The sequence below is a fragment of the Mytilus trossulus genome, chromosome 9, assembly GCF_036588685.1.
Source record: "Mytilus trossulus isolate FHL-02 chromosome 9, PNRI_Mtr1.1.1.hap1, whole genome shotgun sequence".
Lineage (NCBI taxonomy): Eukaryota > Metazoa > Mollusca > Bivalvia > Mytilida > Mytilidae > Mytilus > Mytilus trossulus.
In genome coordinates this window covers 46389430-46414466 of record NC_086381.1, presented here as the reverse complement: position 1 = coordinate 46414466, position 25037 = coordinate 46389430, and the positions used below count along the sequence as shown (strand labels likewise).

The following is a 25037-nucleotide window of genomic DNA, read 5'->3' as shown; positions in this document are numbered from 1 at the left end:
CCGAAAACAGCAAAATTTCCCTAAAATTACCAATTCAGGGGCAGCAACCCAACAACGGGTTGTCCGATTCATCTGACAGTTTCAGGGCAGATAGATCTTGACCTGATAAACAATTTAACCCCTATCAGATTTGCTCTAATTGCTTTAGTTTTTGAGTTATAAGCCAAAAACTGCATTTTACCCCTATGTTCTATTTTTAGCCATGGCGGCCATCTTGTTTGGTTTGGCGGGTCTCGCCACACATTTTTTAAACTAGATACCCCATAATGATTGTGGCCAAGTTTTGTTTCATTTGGCCAAGTAGTTTCAGAGGAGGAGATTTTTGTAAAAGTTAACGACGACGGACGACGAGGGACGCCGGACGACGACGACGCCGGATGCCAGACGCCAAGTGATGGGAAAAGCTCACTTGGCCCTTCGGGCCAGGTGAGCTAAAAAATAATGTGATCATAGTCGGTAAAAAAAAATATCTTCTAAAACAATATGTATTTTTTTTGTCATTTGTCATACATAAAATGTATGAAGTGAAATTTCTATTTCATGGTAGAAAAAATAATGTGTCTATAAATAGAGCCTCCCGTTACTATCACTGTTCAACATATACAAAAAACAAAATCATATATTTTAACTTTTTAATGTACGGTATTGTTTTCAAACTGCTGTATTCCTGATGTGAACATATATTTCTTCCGCATAATACTTCTTCTCCCTGGAACAAAACTATGGATAATAAAAGTTCTCGGGAACAAACATTACATAGTATTAGTTCCACCTTCATAAGGTATTTTCCTGGAACTAAAATATCATATGGTGTCAAAATATTTGTTCCTTTAAAGAAAGAGTGTCATTTGATTTTTTTACACCTGATTAAAACTTAATTAATGTTCTTTTAGCATATAACAAAAGTTCCATTGGGAACTTTCCTTATGTAATATTTTATCCTTTGAGAAGGAAATTTTCTTATAGCATTGGATAAAATATTATACAAGTAAAGTTCCCAATGGAACTTTTGTTATATGCTAAAATTTCTTTGGAACAAATATTATGGGTGAACTTATATTCTGTCACACTGATACATCATTTAAAAGTGTAATTCCAATAAATCTTATAGATTCATTTAAAATAAAATGTTGTTCTCTGGTTCTCTAAACAGGTATAATTAAAATGAATTGCTGTTTCTCTTGTTCTTCCAAGGTTCAATTCAAAATAAATTGTTTTTCACTTGTTCTTTGCAGGGTTCAATTAAAACAAATTGTTCACTTGTTCTTTTGCGTTCTTTTCAAGGTTCAATTAAAATAAATTGTTTTTTGCTTGTTCTTTCAAGTTTCAATTAAAAATGAATTGTTTTTCGCTTGTCCTTTTACAAGTTCTATTCAAATAAATTGTCATTCTCTTGTATATCTACAAGATTTCTGTAAATGTCATCATCTTTGTTATAACGGTATTTTACATCATCAGAACTTGTTTTTATTGCATTGTTTCAGCTCTTCTTTCTCCTATACAACTAAAGTCTTCAACAAAACACACAGGAGAGATTTCAGCTGATTTTTTTACCTAAACGAAAGAAATATTTACTGTGAATATTTTTCAATTTTAAAAATAACATTTTTTGTTTTTAGGAAAACCAAAAATATCATTCCACAATAATCAGTATTTTGGTACAAATTATACTAAAGTGCCACTCATTGTAAGAATCAGGCAATTCAATATTACTGAACTAGTATATATTTGTTTAGGGGGCAGCTGAAGAACACCCTCGGGTGCTGGAATTTCTTCTTTACATTGAAGACCTGTTGGTGACCTTCCGCTGTTGTTTTTTTGGTGACATCCCATTAGTCCGACAACCATTATTCCGACAGCCCATTACTCCGACAGCCCACTATTCCGACAGCCCATTACTCCGACAGCCCATTATTCCGACAACCCATTACTCCGACAGCTCATTATTCCGACAATGCGTTTTTCTTATGTGTATTGGTAAATTTTCTTTAAAAAGACCAACTCCGTTCTTTATGATATGTGTGGTTGTCCGTCTTGATTACAATTACTTTTTCCATGCGGGATATTTGTCTCAGTATATTGGAGTTAATACACATGCTAATGGCAACTGCTCAGTCTTTACCCACGTCCCATATTCGTTTTAAGTGTAAAGGTACTTTATCTGTCTTAATATTTCGTTGTTTGTGTGTCCACTATCAGTCTGTGCTGTTCTAGTTCGCTATTTTTTCGCATGTGTGTCTCGATCTACCTTCTTTATAAAAAAGAAGATGTGGTATGATTGCATACGGTATTTGCAATCATACCACATCTTCTTTTTTATAAAGAAGGTAGATCGAGACACACATGCGAAAAAATAGCGAACTAGAACAGCACAGACTAATAGTGGATACACAAACAACGAAATATTAAGACAGATAAAGTACCTTTACACTTAAAACGAATATGGGACGTGGGTAAAGACTGAGCAGTTGCCATTAGCATGTGTATTAACTCCAATATACTGAGACAAATCGCGAAATTTTACACCCGCGAAAATAACCCGCTATACGGTAACACAACCATCCACAAGAGACCAACATGACACAGACATTAACAACTATTGGTCACCGTATGCCTTCAACAATGAGCAAAGCCCATACCGCATAGTCCACTATAAAAGGCCCCGTTATGACAATGTAAAACAATTCAAACGAGAAAACTAAAGGCTTTATTTGTATAAAAAATGAACGAAAAACAAATATGTAACACATAAACAAATGACAACCACTGAATAACAGGCTCCTGACCTGGGACAGGCAGATACATAAATAATGTGGCGGGGTTAAACATGATAGCGGGATCCTAACCCTCCCCTAACCTGGGACAGTGGTATAACAGTTCAACATAAGAACGAACTATAAACATCAGTTGAAAAAGGCTTAACTTATCAGATGGACAATAAAACAAGTGAATGTGGCTGGGAACATGTACATCCCGACAACAAAAAGACACTAGGAACACATCTGAGAGTATTCGGAGTTATCTGAAAGCACTGTAGTTCAAAGCCACTAACAACTAATAAAAAAAATCATGCATCTAAGACTTAACTAGATCTTCGGCTCCCCCTTTTCGCGTATCAGGGGAGTGATGTTTTCCCCACTATTAACTACATATAAAATAAATATATCGGAGTTTGATGACACTACCCGCCGTTTTTGTTCGCAACGCTTTCTCTCCTTGTATCACTCATCTGAGTTTTATTTAAATTAATTTTGTTGCAGAAATATACAGTCAACGCATTTTAATGCTCAAATAGAATGAGTGCAGTATGAAAGTCAATAACAAACTAGTAAAAAATCTAAGACAATGTGTGACATTCTTGTCCTGCTTGTGTCTTTGTCATATTGTCTAATTTTAAAAACTTAGTACATTATGTGTTTTGTTGGAAACTTGACATTTGTTTTTCATTTAAAGCATTTTTCAAGAAGAAGAAAAATATTTAGATATTATTGATTTTAAGAAAGGTAGGTCATATGTTCATTCACAATCGGTGCTCTTCCATTACATTAAGAATTGGAAATGCTCGATATTAAAAAAATCGTTTTGTACAGCTGATAAAGTTGAGGATGGGAGTTATTTTTCAATCGAATGCTCACTTCATAATAATTTGAGGGTGGAACTCTTTCACCATATTTCTAGCATATGTAAGAACTTTAAAAAGTAAGATAAATAAGATAAATTTTGTTAACACAAGAAAACTTTACTACTAGTATTATGGGGGAAAATGATGATAACATTCAATTTGTTAGTTCTTTTGAATTATGGATTACATGTCTTGATACTGACTGTTATTTGATATCCATATGTTAGTTGTTTTTTTTTTTATTTTGTCTTGGCTCCGATTGTGACCGAGGCTTATAGGGCTATAAAGATAATTATATCATATTAGTATAATTGTAATGTTTTAATGTCATGACTGTTGACCCAATCATTAGACCGCCGCTTCGAAAAAGTGGGGGTAGACTGTTTTACCTCTGTCTGTCGTATCGTATAACCGTCCATCCGTCAGTTCGTCCGTCCGTCCCATAAATATTTTCGTTCCATCTTTTTCATGAACTACATTACAAGGATTTCTGAAAGGTTAATTGAAGTCGGCTGTAGCGTGTGATACTTTTTCAAATTCATTACTCATTACATGTGACAGCCAAGTTGAAAACTGTCGTCACATTTTTCTCAGGAACTACAAGAAATTATTTCTGAAATTTGATTTCAATATTTATATAAGTTAGTTATACTGCGTGATGCTTTTTCAGATTCACAACTCAAACACTTCCTGTCTACCGAAATGTTTGGGCGGGTGTGTCATCAGTAGCTCGTACCACCAATGGTTGTTCTTGATTTATACAGGTATGCTCTTTAAGATCATTTAATTTGGAAAATGACATATTCTTTTCTGTTTTATTCTATATATATATATACAGATTTCGAATTGAGTATATATAGAAAGTATTCGAACTACCTTAGCCTCATGTTATATATACGGGATTATTTCTTAAAATATGTTATTACATATCTAAACGTAATAACACAGACAGACACATTTTATTTTCCCCTGATACCATCAGTGTCGGACTTATGGGTTGTCGGAGTTTTGGGCTGTCGGAGCAATGGGTTGTCGGACTATTGGGTTGTCGGACTAATGGGTTGTCGGACTAATGGGCTGTCGGAATAATGGCGTGTAACCGTTTTTTTCTATGGTCGGGTTGTTATCTCTTTGATACATTCCTTATTTCCATTCTCAATTTTAATTAAGTGGAATTTCAAAACATTGCAGAAAAAAATCCTGCTCACCTAACCATTCTATTTTGAAATTATTCTCATCCTAAATTAGAAATAGTGGGTCTCTCATTTCTTAGTGTCTGGTAATTCTAGAAATATCTAGATATCTTTTGGTTAGAATGATAGCAAATAACAGAGTTATCTCCCCTTAACTGTCTGTTTCTAGTACATTTCAAGCAAGTTAGAGCTTGAAATGCCAAAACAGGAAAAGGGAACAAAAACAAATGTGATATTGGTTAAGTGGGTTTTTGTTTGTCATGTTTTCACCGAGGGTTTCTTATCTTCGAGTTGCAAGTTGCGAGTTAAGAAAGTCGAGTTGCGAGTTAAGGAAGTCGAGTTGCGAGTTAGGAAAGTCGAGTTGCGAGTTACAAAAGTCGAGTTGCGAGTTACGAAAGTCGAGTTGCGAGTTAAGAAAGTCGAGTTGCGAGTTACGAAAGTCGAGTTGCGAGTTACAAAAGTCGAGTTGCGAGTTACAAAAGTCGAGTTGCGAGTTACAAAAGTCGAGTTGCGAGTTACAAAAGTCGAGTTGCGAGTTACGAAAGTCGAGTTGCGAGTTACAACAGTCGAGTTGCGAGTTAAGAAAGTCGAGTTGCAAGTTAAAAAAATATTGGGATTTTGACAAATTTTACGATCCCGATATCGGGATTCGGGTTAAGGGGTAAAAAGCGGGATGATACCGCGAAAATCGGGATAGTTGGCAGGTCTGCATCACAAGTCATTAAACAAAGATATGTGTGTAGACTTTCGCTAAATAACGAACGGCCAATGCGTTTGAAGATGAGGATTTGCAGCAAACAAATAGAACTTAATGATTTAGAAGATAATAAAAAAAAAAACGAATCAATGTTTACTTTTCGTATTCCATCCATCATTTTTAAACAGGCCGAACATGCGCAGATTTATTTTCATATCTGAATATAACATTCGATCACCTGAAAAAAGCGATCGATCTAAGCATTTACACTTGAAAAAAGATCGATTCAAATAAGATTGATCTTTATAAAACTACATCGATATCTGGAAGTAGACTTTTTAAGACCGCGATTGAAGATCGATCTTTTCCGTTTTCATTATTCCATCCATCGTTTTGAAAAACGTGTGTTTTTGCCGCCAAACATAGGTAGTAATTTCCATGCAATCGTGAGAGATATGTACAATAAAAGTGAATTATGTGCTAAAATAGACAATGTGTTTACTTCTAATTTTTATTCCCAAATTGGAGTAAACTAAGGGGATATTTTGAATCCCAACCTTTTCAAGATTTTTATAAATGAATTTTACCGGATGCATTTAATCAAGGATTTGTATAGTTACTATATCCTTGATTCATCCATACGCATACATTATACATTTCATTACAAGTTGTCCAGCATGTACAAAGATGATCTGTAGGGAAATATTTTTCAGTATTTTTGCTAATTTTTCATATCTCTCAAATGAGTGTTGTGTATATTTGAGAATGTGTCTGTACATAGATATTTAGGGAACTACATTTGTATATTATTACAAGTCTAGATGTTAAACGAAATGTAAATGAATATATGTTACTTAACAATGATAATTGTAATGATTTTATAGTTCAGGTCCTCTCTTGAATTAAATATATGTGACTTATTTAGAATAATATTTCGTTTCAACGTATAAAATATGGCAGTGGCTGTTTTGTCGACTCCCTTCGGGGCTATTTTACCAGCTCCAGCAGAATAGCGATTTATACAGAGTTTTGCTATTTTGCCGGTTTTAATTAAGTTAAAAATAACTTATAATTGATAATATCAAACATGTGAACACTATATACCTCAAGTTTATACCTAAGTGACTCAGTTTAATAAGTTACCAAATACTTTTAAAAAATACTTATGAAATCACGATGTAGCAATAATCATTTTATACTTTCCAATTAAATCTTGCCTGTAAAATGGCGCAAATGTAGTTTTTACAATAGTATCTTTGACAGCTACATTTATAAAATAAAGAATAAAAACGGGGAATGAGTCAAAGAGACAGCAACCAAATCAAAATATACAATTCAACCAAAGGTCATTGGGTCTACAACACAGCGAAAAATCACACACCTAGAGGGAGCCCTGAGCAGGCCCCGAAAAACAATATTAGGGAGCTACCATTTGATTTTTATGGGGGGGCTAGGATGAAAAAATTTGTCCTCCCCTTTTTTTTACTGTTATCTTTGTCCTGCCTTTTTATTTTTCACTCTGTTCGGTCCTGCCTTTTTTTTTAGTTTATCCTGACTTTTTTTACCTAAATTGTCGTCCTGACTTTTTTTTTTTTGCAAGTGTCTCATCCTGCCTTTTTTTACTCAAAACTCTTGTCCTGCCTATTTTTTTCAAATTTCATCCTAGCCCCCCATAAAAATCAAATGGTAGCTCCCTTAGATAGATAAATAATAGAGACGCCATTCTATGCTGCTAAATATAAAGATGAACCAAAATTAAAACATATACAAGAGCAACAAAGGCTAAAGGTTCCTGACATAGGTCAGACACAAAAAATGCGGCGGGTTTAAACTGGTTTTATTCATCCCCATTATATATAATTTTCACATCCTCATGTTTGAGTGTCACTGACAAACAATAAATTTTGCGGTCCCTAACGAATCGGTATTGCCCGGCTCTGCAGCTGCCCTAAAAAGCCCACTTTAAACGAAATCTGCAGAGGGGTGTTTTACATATATGTACTATAGTTTAGTTGCTATCTCCCTTTAAGTTTAATACGACGGTGCTATGTATGAAATTTAAAAATAAATAAACTGCAAGCCATCTGCTGTATTTCAAAAGGCTGTCTGCTTCTTCAGAAAATACTATACGTAGTTATTATCTAGGCCATTTTATTTTTACCAAGAGACTCAGATAATGTCCAAACCACAAAAATAATCAACAACACTATGTACAATTCTATAAGCAATCATCATTCCAAAATGTTATACAGTTACACCAAAAATTAAAATATTTTAGTTTCCACATTTTTACGCAACACGACTTTTGTAACTCGCAACTCGACTTTCTAAACTCGCAACTCGACTTTTGTAACTCGCAACTCGACTTTCTTAACTCGCAACTCGATTTTTGTAACTCGCAACTCGACTTTTGTAACTCGCAACTCGACTTTCGTAACTCGCAACTCGACTTTCTTAACTCGCAACTCGATTTTTGTAACTCGCAACGCGACTTTTGTAACTCGCAACTCGACCTTCGTAACTTGCAACTCGACTTTCTTAACTCGCAACTCGACTTTCGTAACTCGCAACTCGACTTTCGTAACTCGCAGCTCGACTTTTGTAACTAGCAACTCGACTTTCGTAACTCGCAACTCGATTTTCTTAACTCGCAACTCGATACTCGACAACAAGTGAATCTCGTTTTCACCACTGCCTGATTCTTATTTTTAAAACTGTGTCAATTTCTAAAGAGAAAAAAACAATATAAATGTCATGCAACAATACAGCAAAGTCCCAAAGTCTTAAAGGCAAGAAATGTTATCTCACAATCATGTTAACAAACTGTGGAAGATTTAAGAGCTTGACATACAAAATAAACATCTTTGCTCATTGATAAAGGCCCTATGGTGACCTATTGTTTTTAATTTCTGTGTCATTTTTGTCTCTTGTGGAGAGTTGTCTCAATGGCAATCATACCACATCTTCTTTTTTATATTAACATCAGTCTTCTGTTGAAGACTAAAGTGTTGAAATGTATTTAAGTATTTTGTATAGTTAGACTTCTGTTACAATAACAGATATATCCCATATCTCCTTATCCTTTATTTTTTACAGACATCTTTTATAGCTGACTATACGGTATTGGTTTTACTCATTATTAAAGGTCAGAAAGTGACTTTTAGTTGTTAATGTCTCTGCCAGTTGGTTTCTTGGAGAGATGTCTCGTTGGCAATCATACCACATCTGATTTTATATAAATCTGCTGTTTCAGTTTGATTGCACGCTTTTTTCTAGCCAGTTTATTATCAAACGCTACAGTTCTGGAGTCTTAGGTCTTAATAAAATTTAATGTAAAACCATCGCATACTCTAATAATCACTTTCATAACAACGTGGACAACCACAATATCATTTTTGGTTATAATACTGCATTTATATATTCAAACTTGGCTCTTTAATATATTGTACTGGTAAAGTTCCTTTATCAAGTGGGATATGATCTTTTCTCTTTTCTTTTCGATTTTTCAGTTTTATATTTTTTGCAAAAAAGCACATCTCCCATATCATTATCTATTTGTGGGAGGTCATAGGTAGCATAAATCATGATCGTGTTAAAAACAGTTGCAGAACTGATTTATTAGGGGCATTTTCGTAATAGAATGCAAGCTTTATACATACATAAATGTTGCAGTAAAATAAAATATTTTAAATACTGTGAAAACTCATTTAACATTTAAGGAATGACTGTAATATTTTTTCTGTCTATGAAGAAATAACATAAAAAATTTGGTGCACATTGAATAATGCGCGTAGCGGATTATTTAACAGTGTGCACCACATTTTTATGTTATTTCGAATAGACAGAAAAAATTATACAGTCATTTCTTACAATTTAATTCTAAATTCCATTTTAAACCGTAGAAAACCATGAAAAAACGTTGATGACGTCACGATCACATGACTAAATTATGTCTATGGACTCGTAACAAAATATAGTCAGCCAAACAAGATGTGTAACATCCAAATTTAAATTATTACTTGTGGGATACCAATTTTCATGAATTTTGTTGGTGAAGGGGAACCATGAATTGTAAAGTCTAACAAAAATGTCCATTATAAGGCTTGCATGCAGACTTTGGCATACCATAAAATTATATAAATACATGAAAATACAACTGTTCCTTAATCCACAAAAATTGATACACACGAAAAAAATCAAATTCACAGTAAAACATTATATCTTAATTTTTTTTTTTATGAAAACGATCATTTTCAGTCTCTAAGTTAATAATATCCTCAGCTAACTTACAATTTACCTTATTTTTGTTGAGTAGAAGAAACCTGCAGACATTAGTCACTGATCAAAATATTCTGACGACTGCATGTATCAACCTTCCGACATAAGTCACTGATTAAAATATCCTGATGACTGTATGTATCAACCTTCCGACATTAGTCACTGATTAAAATATCCTGATGACTGTATGTATCAACCTACCAACATTAGTCACTGATTAAAATATCCTGATGGCTGTATGTATCAACCTACCAACATTAGTCACTGATTAAAATATCCTGATGACTGTATGTATCAACCTACCAACATTAGTCACTGATTAAAATATCCTGATGACTGTATGTATCAACCTTCCAACATTAGTCACTGATTAAAATATCCTGATGACTGTATGTATCAACCTACCAACATTAGTCACTGATTAAAATATCCTGATGACTATGTATCAACCTTCCGACATTAGTCACTGATTAAAATATCCTGATGACTGTATGTTTCAACCTACTGACATTAGTCACTGATTGAAATATCCTGATGACTGTATGTATCAACCTACCGACATTAGTCACTGATTGAAATATCCTGATGACTGTATGTATCAACCTTCCGACATTAGTCACTGATTAAAATATCCTGATGGCTGTATGTATCAACCTACCGACATTAGTCACTGATTAAAATATCCTGATGACTGTATGTATCAACCTACCGACATTAGTCACTGATTAAAATATCCTGATGACTGTATGTATCAACCTTCCGACATTAGTCACTGATTAAAATATCCTGATGACTGTATGTATCAACCTTCCAACATTAGTCACTGATTAAAATATCCTGATGACTGTATGTATCAACCTACCGACATAAGTCACTGATTAAAATATCCTGAGGACTGTATGTATCAACCTTCCGACATTAGTCACTGATCAAAATATCCTGATGACTGTATGTTTCAACCTACCGACATAAGTCACTGATTGAAATATCCTGATGACTGTATGTATCAACCTACCGACATTAGTCACTGATTAAAATATCCTGATGACTGTATGTATCAACCTACCGACATTAGTCACTGATTAAAATATCCTGATGACTGTATGTATCAACCTTCCGACATTAGTCACTGATCAAAATATCCTGATGACTGTATGTTTCAACCTACTGACATTAGTCACTGATTGAAATATCCTGATGACTGTATGTATCAACCTTCCGACATTAGTCTCTGATAAAAATATACTGATGGCTGTATGTATCAACCTACCAACATTAGTCACTGATTAAAATATCCTGATGACTGTATGTATCAACCTACCGACATAAGTCACTGATTAAAATATCCTGATGACTGTATGTATCAACCTTCCAACATTAGTCACTGATTAAAATATCCTGATGGCTGTATGTATCAACCTACCGACATTAGTCACTGATTAAAATATCCTGATGACTGTGTGTATCAACCTACTGACATTAGTCACTGATTGAAATATCCTGATGACTGTATGTATCAACCTTCCGACATTAGTCACTGATTAAAATATCCTGATGACTGTATGTATCAACCTTCCGACATTAGTCACTGATTAAAATATCCTGATGACTGTATGTATCAACCTACCGACATTAGTCACTGATTAAAATATCCTGATGACTGTATGTTTCAACCTACCGACATTAGTCACTGATTGAAATATCCTGATGACTGTATGTATAAACCTAACGACATTAGTCACTGATTAAAATATCCTGATGACTGTATGTTTCAACCTACTGACATTAGTCACTGATTGAAATATCCTGATGACTGTATGTATCAACCTAACGACATAAGTCACTGATTGAAATATCCTGATGACTGTATGTATCAACCTACCGACATTAGTCACTGATTGAAATATCCTGATGACTGTATGTATCAACCTACCAACATAAGTCACTGATTGAAATATTCTGATGACTGTATGTATCAACCTTCCGACATTAGTCACTGATTGAAATATCCTGATGACTGTATGTATCAATCTACCAACATTAGTCACTGATTAATATCTCCTGATGACTGTATGTATCAACCTGCCAATATTAGTCACTGATTAAAATATCCTGATGACTGTATGTATCAACCTAACGACATAAGTCACTGATTGAAATATCCTGATGACTGTATGTATCAACCTACCGACATAAGTCACTGATTAAAATATCCTGATGACTGTATGTATCAACCTACCGACATAAGTCACTGATTGAAATATCCTGATGACTGTATGTATCAACCTACCGACATTAGTCACTGATTAAAATATCCTGATGACTGTATGTATCAACCTACCGACATAAGTCACTGATTGAAATATCCTGATGACTGTATGTATCACCCTACCGACATTAGTCACTGATTAAAATATCCTGACGACTGTATGTATCAACCTACCGACATTAGTCACTGATTAAAATATCCTGACGACTGTGTGTATCAACCTAACGACATTAGTCACTGATTAAAATATCCTGATGACTGTATGTATCAACCTACCGACATTAGTCACTGATTAAAATATCCTGATGACTGTATGTATCAACCTACCAACATAAGTCACTGATTAAAATATCCTGACGACTGTGTGTATCAACCTAACGACATAAGTCACTGATTATAATATCCTGATGACTGTATGTATCAACCTACCGACATTAGTCACTGATTAAAATATCCTGATGACTGTATGTATCAACCTACCAACATAAGTCACTGATTAAAATATCCTGACGACTGTGTGTATCAACCTACCGACATTAGTCACTGATTAAAATATCCTGACGACTGTGTGTATCAACCTACCGACATTAGTCACTGATTAAAATATCCTGACGACTGTATGTATCAACCTATCAACATTAGTCACTGATTAAAATATCCTGACGACTGTGTGTATCAACCTACGGACATTAGTCACTGATTAAAATATCCTGATGACTGTATGTATCAACTTACCGACATTAATCACTGATTAAAATATCCTGATGGCTGTATGTATCAACCTACCAACATTAGTCACTGATTAAAATATCCTGATGACTGTATGTATCAACCTACCAACATAAGTCACTGATTAAAATATCCTGACGACTGTGTGTGTCAACCTACTGACATTAGTCACTGATTAAAATATCCTGACGACTGTGTGTATCAACCTACCGACATTAGTCACTGATTAAAATATCCTGACGACTGTATGTATCAACCTACCGACATTAGTCACTGATTAAAATATCCTGATGACTGTATGTATCAACCTACCGACATTAGTCACTGATTAAAATATCCTGACGACTGTGTGTATCAACCTACTGACATTAGTCACTGATTAAAATATCCTGACGACTGTATGTATCAACCTATCAACATTAGTCACTGATTAAAATATCCTGACGACTGTGTGTATCAACCTACGGACATTAGTCACTGATTAAAATATCCTGATGACTGTATGTATCAACTTACCGACATTAGTCACTGATTAAAATATCCTGATGGCTGTATGTATCAACCTACCAACATTAGTCACTGATTAAAATATCCTGATGACTGTATGTATCAACCTACCAACATAAGTCACTGATTAAAATATCCTGACGACTGTGTGTGTCAACCTACCGACATTAGTCACTGATTAAAATATCCTGACGACTGTGTGTATCAACCTACCGACATTAGTCACTGATTAAAATATCCTGACGACTGTATGTATCAACCTACCGACATAAGTCACTGATTAAAATATCCTGATGACTGTGTGTATCAACCTACGGACATTAGTCACTGATTAAAATATCCTGATGACTGTATGTATCAACTTACCGACATTAGTCACTGATTAAAATATCCTGATGGCTGTATGTATTAACCTACCAACATTAGTCAGTGATTAAAATATCCTGATGACTGTATGTATCAACCTACCGACGTAAGTCACTGATTAAAATATCCTGATGACTGTATGTATCAACCTACCGACATTAGTCACTGATTAAAATATCCTGATGACTGTATGTATCAACCTACCGACATTAGTCACTGATTAAAATATCCTGATGACTGTATGTATCAACCTTCCGACATTAGTCACTGATTAAAATATCCTGATGACTGTATGTATCAACCTACCGACATTAGTCACTGATTAAAATATCCTGATGACTGTGTGTATCAACCTACGGACATTAGTCACTGATTAAAATATCCTGATGACTGTATGTATCAACTTACCGACATTAGTCACTGATTAAAATATCCTGATGGCTGTATGTATTAACCTACCAACATTAGTCAGTGATTAAAATATCCTGATGACTGTATGTATCAACCTACCGACGTAAGTCAGCGATTAAAATATCCTGACGACTGTGTGTATCAACCTACCGACATTAGTCACTGATTAAAATATCCTGACGACTGTGTGTATCAACCTACCGACATTAGTCACTGATTAAAATATCCTGACGACTGTATGTATCAACCTATCAACATTAGTCACTGATTAAAATATCCTGACGACTGTGTGTATCAACCTACGGACATTAGTCACTGATTAAAATATCCTGATGACTGTATGTATCAACTTACCGACATTAGTCACTGATTAAAATATCCTGATGGCTGTATGTATCAACCTACCAACATTAGTCACTGATTAAAATATCCTGATGACTGTATGTATCAACCTACCAACATAAGTCACTGATTAAAATATCCTGACGACTGTGTGTGTCAACCTACTGACATTAGTCACTGATTAAAATATCCTGACGACTGTGTGTATCAACCTACCGACATTAGTCACTGATTAAAATATCCTGACGACTGTATGTATCAACCTACCGACATTAGTCACTGATTAAAATATCCTGATGACTGTATGTATCAACCTACCGACATTAGTCACTGATTAAAATATCCTGACGACTGTGTGTATCAACCTACTGACATTAGTCACTGATTAAAATATCCTGACGACTGTATGTATCAACCTATCAACATTAGTCACTGATTAAAATATCCTGACGGCTGTGTGTATCAACCTACGGACATTAGTCACTGATTAAAATATCCTGATGACTGTATGTATCAACTTACCGACATTAGTCACTGATTAAAATATCCTGATGGCTGTATGTATCAACCTACCAACATAAGTCACTGATTAAAATATCCTGATGACTGTATGTATCAACCTACCAACATAAGTCACTGATTAAAATATCCTGACGACTGTGTGTGTCAACCTACCGACATTAGTCACTGATTAAAATATCCTGACGACTGTGTGTATCAACCTACCGACATTAGTCACTGATTAAAATATCCTGACGACTGTATGTATCAACCTACCGACATTAGTCACTGATTAAAATATCCTGATGACTGTATGTATCAACTTACCGACATTAGTCAGGGGCGTAGCTGCCGTTAGGCACTATAGGCACTTGCCTACACATAATTTTTCACAAATATTTATTTTTTTGTTAAAAAAATAAAGAAAGAACGTTATCTGTAGATGAACGCCAGTAAAGTTGTCAAAACTCTATGGTTATCGAATGTCATGTGTACACTAGTCTCTCGTCCTTAGTGAATGGAATATTGGATAGAAATGAATGTTATTATGATTTTACCTTATATAGAATCTATAAACTAGAACATTAGTTGATTTAGATCATTTAACCTCTATCAACAAAAATTTGAATGAACCTCAACTTAGACACATGAGTGTTTTATTTTTATCTTAATTAGTTGTTATTAGTTTTCAACCAGCTTTCCACTTTGCCTTCCCCCGATTTGCCAATGTTGGGTTGTCCGTTTGGCTGTGCAGGATGTATAAATACGCAGTCACGTCAGGTCATAATGGGGACATTAAATCCGATGCCTAGTTGTAGAGAGAATGCCACTCTTTTGGGTAGTTCGTAGTTGGTCTACTGAAAGGCAAAATTTCTGCTCCTATCTAATAATCCCTCATTTTACAATGCATGGCATTTTCAAATTTCCAGACCTTCGTCCTGGACGACACCTATTACAGGACCTAGCTCCCTGTAGTATTTATTGTAAATATGTTGTTTTTTTGTCCAAATTCCTAAGCAAGTAGGGATTTTACAGCTTAGGATATAAAGAAATACGAATTTCTCAGTGAATTTTGTAACGATAGTATGAACAGAACAGAACTGTGTGTATGTCTTTGTGTGGCCAGGTTGAAGGTTTAAAAATAAAAAAAAGATTGATGTTTTTTGTCTAGCCAAAAGGATAGTTCTATATAGCAATGTTTTCGTGGGTGCCTATTTTTTTAATGAAGGATCGTCACAATATTTACTATTAATTAAGTTATACGTATATATCAATCAGAACGGAATAGATATGAAAATACCAAACAGGTTGTACTCACTTAATTAAAGGGATACGCTGATATACGCTTGGCAGTGCATATTGTAATTTTTTTCTTTCATATTTCCGATTGTACTGCGTTATCTAATTCACTAGTCAGATGTTATGGTGAATTTTTCGAACTTTTCATCATCTATATTAAAACTATCATGAATAAATAACCAGTAAATTTAATATTTTTGTACATAAAATTATGCAGCTAAAATGCTGAAAACCGTTTTCCGTCGGTGCCCCCCTGAACCCCCTACCAGGGCTCTGCCCTGGACTTACTGGGGGCCATGAGCGGCCCCCAGACCCCCTGCCGATTGGTGCCTACAGTTGGATGAATACCTAGCTACGCCCCTGTTAGTCACTGATTAAAATATCCTGATGGCTGTATGTATTAACCTACCAACATTAGTCAGTGATTAAAATATCCTGATGACTGTATGTATCAACCTACCGACGTAAGTCACTGATTAAAATATCCTGATGACTGTATGTACCAACCTACCGACATTAGTCACTAATTAAAATATCCTGACGACTGTGTGTATCAACCTACAGACATTAGTCAGTGATTAAAATATCCTGACGACTGTGTGTATTAACCTACCGACGTTAGTCACTGATTAAAATATTCTGATGACTGTATGTATCAACCTTCCGACATTAGTCACTGATTAAAATATCCTGATGACTGTATGTATCCAAGCCAGAATAAATAGTCCAGGATGTCATTCCTGTCGTCTGCTACCAGGTAATCAAATGCTCTTGTGAACTGAATGTTAGCTTTCTCAGTTTCTTCAAGTTTTCCATTTTTCTTCATGGCCAGCAATTTGGTGCCAGGAATTTCACAGTACAGGAAAATTAACTGAAAAATAAAAAATAAACTGTTACTATGACTTGACTGCAAGTGTTGCTCTCCACCTATTGCAACTTATTCAAAATTCTGAACAAATTGCAAATTGTTTTATAAAACCAAACTGTTGGACTGGTCATAAATTTGAACAAACTGCTGTATAAAACCATAATAAGTCGTGAAAGTGCATGGTGATGAAGGGAAACATGCTTTCAATCCTATAAGATTTTAATACCACTTCAATTTAATTATAAAAATATTTTATTGTTATTTGTTATGCTAAACGTGATAGGTATTATTTTTGAATTGCTATAAAAGTCATAAAATTATCAAAAGTCATGATTCTAAGCTTTCAAAAAGTCTTCTTTATTCATAGAAATTACAAGTTGTTAGGCAGTTTCCATGGGAAATAATCACATTTTCTTTCAAGTCTTCTTCACTCAACAAAATAATGTTAAAGGCTACCTTCCATAGAAACTTATAAACAACACAGAGTATACATTAGTGTATATATCATTCAAAGTAATGTGTTCTTTGGGGAAAAAAATCCCAAAAACATCAATATTATCGTAACGTAACCACACAGTGGCGGATCCAGAACTTTTCATAAAGGGGGGGGGGGGGGTCCCCCTCTGGATCTGCCTATGCCGTAAAACGTTTTCACTTCCATATGATTATTTTATATAACAATATAGTTTTTAAGAAAAATCTATGGAGTAAATTCAGAGATTTGGCAATTTTATGTGCTTTCTCTACAAATATTCACCCACACAAAAAGAAATCAATCTCCAATATTTCGTGTAATAAAAGAGATAAATGTCTTATTTTTTTTGATTTTCAGTTGTTGTGTCATAGTCGATTTACTGTTCCATTTCTTTATACTCCAGCACTCTGTTATTCTCTATCATTCTTGAACCCATGTTTAACCCCGCCGCATTTTTGCGCCTGTCCCAAGTCAGGAGCCTCTGGCCTTTGTTAGTCTTGTATTATTTTAATTTTAGTTTCTTGTGTACAATTTGGAAATTAGTATGGCGTTCATTATCACTAAACTAGTATATATTTTTTCTCAACATGAGATTTTGGGTACAGGTGTGCAGCTGGGATTTTAAAAACACCCCCCATTCATATATTGAATAATTGTGAAATCCCTACCTATACATATATTTCACAGCGAAATCATAACCCATTCATATATTTATCAGCTCAAATAGTACCTATATATATCACAATCGGTCAATTACTACCTATTGATATATTTCCTCGGTAAAATTGCACCCCATTGATATATTTGACGGATCAAAAAAGGGACCCATTCCAGCGGCACATATGTATATACCTTTATATAGGAAGGGACCCCCCCCCCCCCCCTGTGCTATAAGTCTAATAACTGATTGTTCTACATGTGTAGATTAACAGCCGTGTAAATAAAATTTAGATTGTACCTTTGTTCCTATACACAACATTCCAATTACACCAGGATAAAAGATGGAGAATTCACTTTCAAATAATAAATCTACTACCATCTGGCCTAAAACTTTATCAGACAGTGAATGAATATCTATTTCTCCCTTTCCACTTGATTTTGTGTTAACTTTTGCAATCTGAAATTGATGATGTATTATTAATTATGAATAAACAACTGAAAGGGACTGCTATTCTGAGGAGGTTGTTGCACTCAGAATTGGTACTGTGGATTATTTTCATGAGAAATAAAAAAAAAATTATGGATTATTTAAGAAAAACTTAAATGTTGGTGGATATTTTGTTGTTTTACCAAATTCTGCAAACAAGATAATAGAATATTTGATATTTTTTTAACATAAAGTTTTTTGATTCACCTAGGCCTATTCCAATGAAATCAACAGAATTTGGTATCCAAAGAATAATAATGAAATCACTGTGTATACCCATCTAAATTTTTCCTTTTTCATGGGTTGTTCTTTCAACAATTTTACTTAAATATCTCATGTTTCAGTAATTTCAAAGTAGAGTGGCTCTAAAACAGCTTATTCTGTGTCAGTCATTACAAATTGCTGTAAAAATAGTTTAAACAAATTTTTTTAACATTTTTTTTAGATTAAAAATATATCTATAGGAAAATGAGATCTGATATGATTGCCAATGAGAAAACTCTCTATCCAAGTCACAATTTGTAAAAGAAAAAACATTATAGGTCAAAGTATGGTCTTCAATAGGGAGCCTTGGCTCACACTGAACAGTAAGCTATAAAGGGCCCCAAAAAGTACTAGTGTAAAACTGATCAAACAGGAAAACTGGTCAACAGACAAGTTTTAAGCACAACATAAAAACCTTATTCAATCAAAAACTTTATATAGAGTTGCCATGTCACAAAATAATAAAATATGCTCTGTCAGCTTTTATTAACAAAGGCATCAACAATTATATGGGACCATACAGCTTTCAATAATGATCAAAATTCAAACTGTAACCTATGATTATTTTTAAAAACTTAGACAAAATTGTGGCACCTACTGAAAAGGACAGAAAAACGGACAACGATTTTCAGCCAATTTCCTGAAGAAAAAACATGAATTCAAAGAAGTATTTCTAAGTAATTCTTTGACTGAATGCCCTAAATTTCAGTTCTTAACACCTTTGAAATGTCTGCTATTCATCTGTAATGAAATTGATTTGATCAATGTTGTTTAAAGCTGTGGTTATTTGGTTTTAAATAGATGTGTAAAAACGGCGTTTATGTGTCCCCTATTTAAAAAAAATCAGGAAATTTCAAACACCCTTTAATCTAACTTTTCAGATGATTTTATTTAAACAAACACGTTTTCAAGCTTAAGAATATTTTTCATTTGAAGTAATCTACATATAGAAATATCAGTTAACTACAAAAACATTTAGACCTGAACATAAACTGTAGAAAACATGAAAAGATGTGGCGATAATGAGCACCCCACTCTACCTAGTCAGGAATATGACTGTTGTTATTCATTCGTTTGATGTGTTTGAGCTTCTGATTTTGCCATTTGATTAGGAACTTTAGAAGTATTTTTGTGATTTTACTTTCTACTTTATAAATTTGACTTACTTCTGTTACCATAACAACACAACATGTAGATGGACTATAACATACAGGTGAATGATGGCATGTAAATCTAATGTCTGCCTCACATTCAATCTCATATTCTCTCTTTATCTTCATTTTTCTTTTGCAAAGATCTCCTGGTCTAAAAATAATAAATATTAGTCAATATCTCAAAATCAAAGATTTCTAGGGCTATTCCATTAAAATGCCCGTGGGAGGGTAGGAAGGGACTTTCAAAATATCCCTGTATAACTTGGGCATGAAATCAATTGTCAGGTTGTAACTATTTATTCCTATTGTTTCAACCTACAAACAAACAAAAAACTAATTTTTAGTCACATAATAAACACAATAATTCAACCAAATTAACCCCATAAATGTTCTGTAAATTCAGTTTCAACTTTATTATTGATTCCGATTGTCCTTTGTATTTATATGTAAATGTTATTCAAGCGTTCCATAGTTTTTCCCAAACGTTGATCTTTGTATTGATATGTAAATGTTATTCACACGTTCCATAGTTTTTCCCAAACGTTGATCATTGTAACATAATAACATCTTCGAATCATGTTCATATATAAAACAAACGTAATTATCAGTTAATATTCATTATTCTGTACACGAAACTGTTAAATAACTGCTCTTAATCTGTAATTCAACTTACGCATTGACATAAAACACCCAAGTTATGTGTTTCGCCTTGTCATTCATTTACGGGATTGTTAATAATGGGGATAGAAACGACAGTTTTGATATTGGAATATGCTAAATTAAATTCTTAAAAAACAAGGTATATATCGTTCAAACGATACAATCCCTACACCCAAGAACTATTTTGAGATAGTTTTATAATGGTTAAAAATATTAAAAATACAAACAAAACTCGATCTTAAACATGTATTCAATGTATTGTTATTTGTTACTTTTCTCAATGGCTAGAGGTATAGGGGGAGGGTTGAGATCTCATAAACATGTTTAACCCCGCCGCATTGTTGCGCCTGTCCCAAGTCAGGAGCCTCTGGTCTTTGTTAGTCTTGTATTATTTTAATTTTATTTTCAATTGTAAAATTTGGAAATTAGTATGGCGTTTATTATCACTGAACTAGTATATATTTGTTTAGGGGCCAGCTGAAGGACACCTACGGGTGTGGGAATTTCTCGTTACATTGAAGACCTGTTGGTGACCTTCTGCTGTTGTTTTTTCTATGGTCGGGTTGTTGTCTCTTTGATACATTCCCCATTTCCATTCTCAATTTTATTCAAAACCATTGTTATAGTTAGGAGAATATATCAACTTGGTTCAAATAGCGAGAATTAGCTTTTCCATATTTACATAATAAAATTTTTGTATTCTTATCAGATTTTCAAAATATACAATACTCACTGAGGTTTCAAAAGGAATATTTCTGAAAATTTGGTAAATAGCCACTGAAAATCTTCTTTTCCTACATCATCATACTTCTTTGACAGAAACATAGGTAGACTAAACTGTAAAAACTCAAGTGCACTGTTATAGTACTGGTAAATACATCTAAAACAAACAAGTGCACTGTTATAGTACTGGTAAATACATCTAAAAATAAACCAGTGCACTGTTATAGTACTGGTAAATACATCTAAAAACAAACCAGTGCACTGTTATAGTACTGGTAAATACATCTAAAACAAACAAGTGCACTGTTATAGTACTGGTAAATACATCTAAAAACAAACCAGTGCACTGCTATAGTACTGGTAAATACATCTAAAAACAAACAAGTGCACTGTTATGGTACTGGTAAATACATCTAAAAACAAACCAGTGCACTGTTATAGTACTGGTAAATACATCTAAAAACAAACAAGTGCACTGTTATAGTACTGGTAAATACATCTAAAAACAAACAAGTGCACTGTTATAGTACTGGAAAATACATCTAAAAACAAACAAGTGCACTGTTATAGTACTGGTAAATACATCTAAAAACAAACCAGTGCACTGTTATAGTACTGGTAAATACATCTAAAAACAAACAAGTGCACTGTTATAGTACTGGTAAATACATCTAAAAACAAACCAGTGCACTGTTATAGTACTGGTAAATACATCTAAAAACAAACCAGTGCACTGTTATAGTACTGGTAAATACATCTAAAAACAAACCAGTGCACTGTTATAGTACTGGTAAATACATCTAAAAACAAACCAGTGCACTGTTATAGTACTGGTAAATACATCTAAAAACAAACAAAATAAACAAATATAACAAGTAGGAGATGTGGTATTATTGCCAAGGCCCAAAGACGAAAGAAACAACTTTCTACAATACACTAACTGAAAACAGTTACAGCAAATTATACTTTGTGATTTATAAATCTTGTTACTCTGTTCTGTCATTTTAAAGCCATTATTATTCTATTATCTATTTCTAGGCCTTTTTCCCCCTCTCTTCGTTTTTTTTTACCTCGTTTTTCTGAAAGCTCAATCATACCCTCATTGTATATATTTTAAAATGACTCAATCATGTCATTGATATCAAACATGTACAAGAACAGAATATTCAAATGAAAACTTTTTTCGCAGATCACATATTTTCATGTTTAGTCATTTATAACCAAATTTGCAATTTTCAAATTTTGATAGTGATTAATACATGTATAAGAAAAGAACCAAGTTCGACAAAGTAATATTATTTTCCAACTAACAAAATTTTCCAAAATATTTACTCAAGAAAATTGACAAATAATTGGAATTTTTCAGTGAGTAACAAAAATAATTCTCTCAGGAAAATGAGTTTACATACAGTACTGTGGATTCATTATTATTCCTTGGATACTAAATTTTGTGGATTTCATGGGTACAGGTTATTAAACATTCAATGAATAAGAAATTTTCCATATGATTGTATGCAGATTTTGTCATAACCTCGAAATCAAATATCCAAGAACATATAAGTTTTCATTTATCCATCAAAAATTGATACCCATGAAAATAAATAAATTTACAGTATTACCTTTTATCAATATCTGGCAATGAGCTTATCAATTCTTCAATATCATTAAAACAAGACAAAAAATGTTGACAAGCTCTCTTAGCTTCATCAATAGCCTCTGCACGCTCTATGTGACTTTTGTAAGTGTAACCATCACAATCATTTAACGAGAAGTCCAATTTTTCTTTTGTCAAAAGTACCAAGGTTTTTACTATCTCTGGCAAATCATTCAAGCAAATTCTAGGAATTATTGTCCTTTTTTCTGCCATATTTGATAGTAAAGTAAATAAGTTGCTTATTGGGGAACTGTTTATATCGTAGTAAATTCCACAATCTTCTTCAAAGTCTGTATTTGTCCAATTGAAACTGATTGATCTTCCGTCTGAATGTTCTGATTTTATACTTGTCAAAGATGTGTCTTCCAAAGAAGAAGATGAGGAAAACGATCTTGATGGAGATCCATTGTTTGATGCTCCATTGTAACTTGGAGTACTACGTCTACGCTTTGCACCTTGCTTTCTAGAGTTGTCCATGTTTTTCTGCAAAAATAAATTTCTAAATTAAAAAAGAAATGTGCTTAAGGTTGTACTCAACACCTTGACTAAAATTTATTTGGCTTGTTTAAATTTCTTAAAATTTTGACAAAATATTTACTTTGATCCTTTGACAAAGATATAAAAATTTCAAAAAAATTAAACCACCCAATATATCAGAAAAATTACACTGGTTAACTTTTTTAGCAGTTTGACAAACACTTATTTTGGTCATTGAGAAGCTTAATATTCCATTAAGAACACAATGTCATTAAAACTTCTACTGATTTTACAGAGTTATCTCCCTGTAGTGTAAGGTACTACCTTAAAAGGCAGCAATTTCAAAAACTTCATGAATGACAGAAATTATATGTGAAGATTGTAAATGTTATCATGTCACAGCAAGAGTTTAAAGATGGTACATAACACTTCAGGAAGATAACTCTTTAAAAATTCTCTGAACATTTTAATCATATTCAATTGTCACGGAAATATTAAGCTTCTTAAGGATTTAAGCTGCTACATGTATATATCCAATGGAAATTATCTAATAAAGTGTTTATTTTTTTGTCAACATTTTATGAAAATTTAACAAGCCAAATTAATTTCAGTCAAGGTGTTTGGTCATGTGGCAATGGTTGGTACCACCAGAAGTTTCAATTTTAATGATCTCATTCATGGTCAAGCTTCTTAACTCATTCTTAAAAAGAATAACTACAAATAAAAGAACATCTTTCTAATGTTCCCTTTGTTGCACATATTTTATTGGCCCAAGGGCAATAACTAAAATATATTTTCTTTTAACATCATACTTCGCAAGATGCAAACAATATCATTTGCCATAGATTTCCTTTTCCAAAACATAGATCAAACCATGATAACAGTATAACTTCTCTAAAATGGTTAGTTGGAGGGGGTAGGAGGGGTCATGATCCCGAAATCCCGGACTTAAAAAACGAAATCCAGAGGTCCCGAATTTAAATAAATTAAATCCTGACGTCCCGAAATCCGAAAAAAAGAATTCCCGGATCCCGAAAGGGTCAATCCTGAAATCCCGAGCTTAAAAACACCCGAATCCGGAGTCTCGATAAAGGTCCTATCCCCCCTCTTAGTTGGCATTCCAAAATCTTGCAGATATCTTGCAGATTATTATTAATAAGCCTTTGACGCTCCGCTCGGCAAAATATGTTTAACAATACTTTTCAAAAAGGCTAGGTAAAACCAAACTTTAATACTATGTATGGCAATACATGTAAATTCGTTGGGAATATAAATGTTCAATTCATTTTCGTGAAGAAAAGTATAAAATACTTAATATAATTGTACCAATTGTCTTTCATAATACTATATAATTTGATTTCATTTGTCCTGTCTCGATATGTATTATCTTAATATGTTTGT

At 33.6% G+C, this 25037-nt stretch overlaps 1 protein-coding gene across 1 annotated transcript; it reads right to left on the bottom strand.

The window, feature by feature from the left end:
- Positions 1 to 16877: 16877 nt before the first annotated feature.
- LOC134683939 (uncharacterized) lies at positions 16878 to 23645 on the bottom strand. The gene is made up of 5 exons (XM_063543249.1): positions 23125 to 23645; positions 21516 to 21662; positions 20135 to 20273; positions 18516 to 18674; positions 16878 to 17085 (listed from the first exon to the last, which is right to left on the bottom strand). The coding sequence occupies exons 1-5, from the start codon at positions 23634 to 23636 to the stop codon at positions 16888 to 16890; spliced, it is 1155 nt and encodes a 384-aa protein (XP_063399319.1). The 5' UTR covers positions 23637 to 23645; the 3' UTR covers positions 16878 to 16887.
- Between the last annotated feature and the right edge of the window lie 1392 nt (positions 23646 to 25037).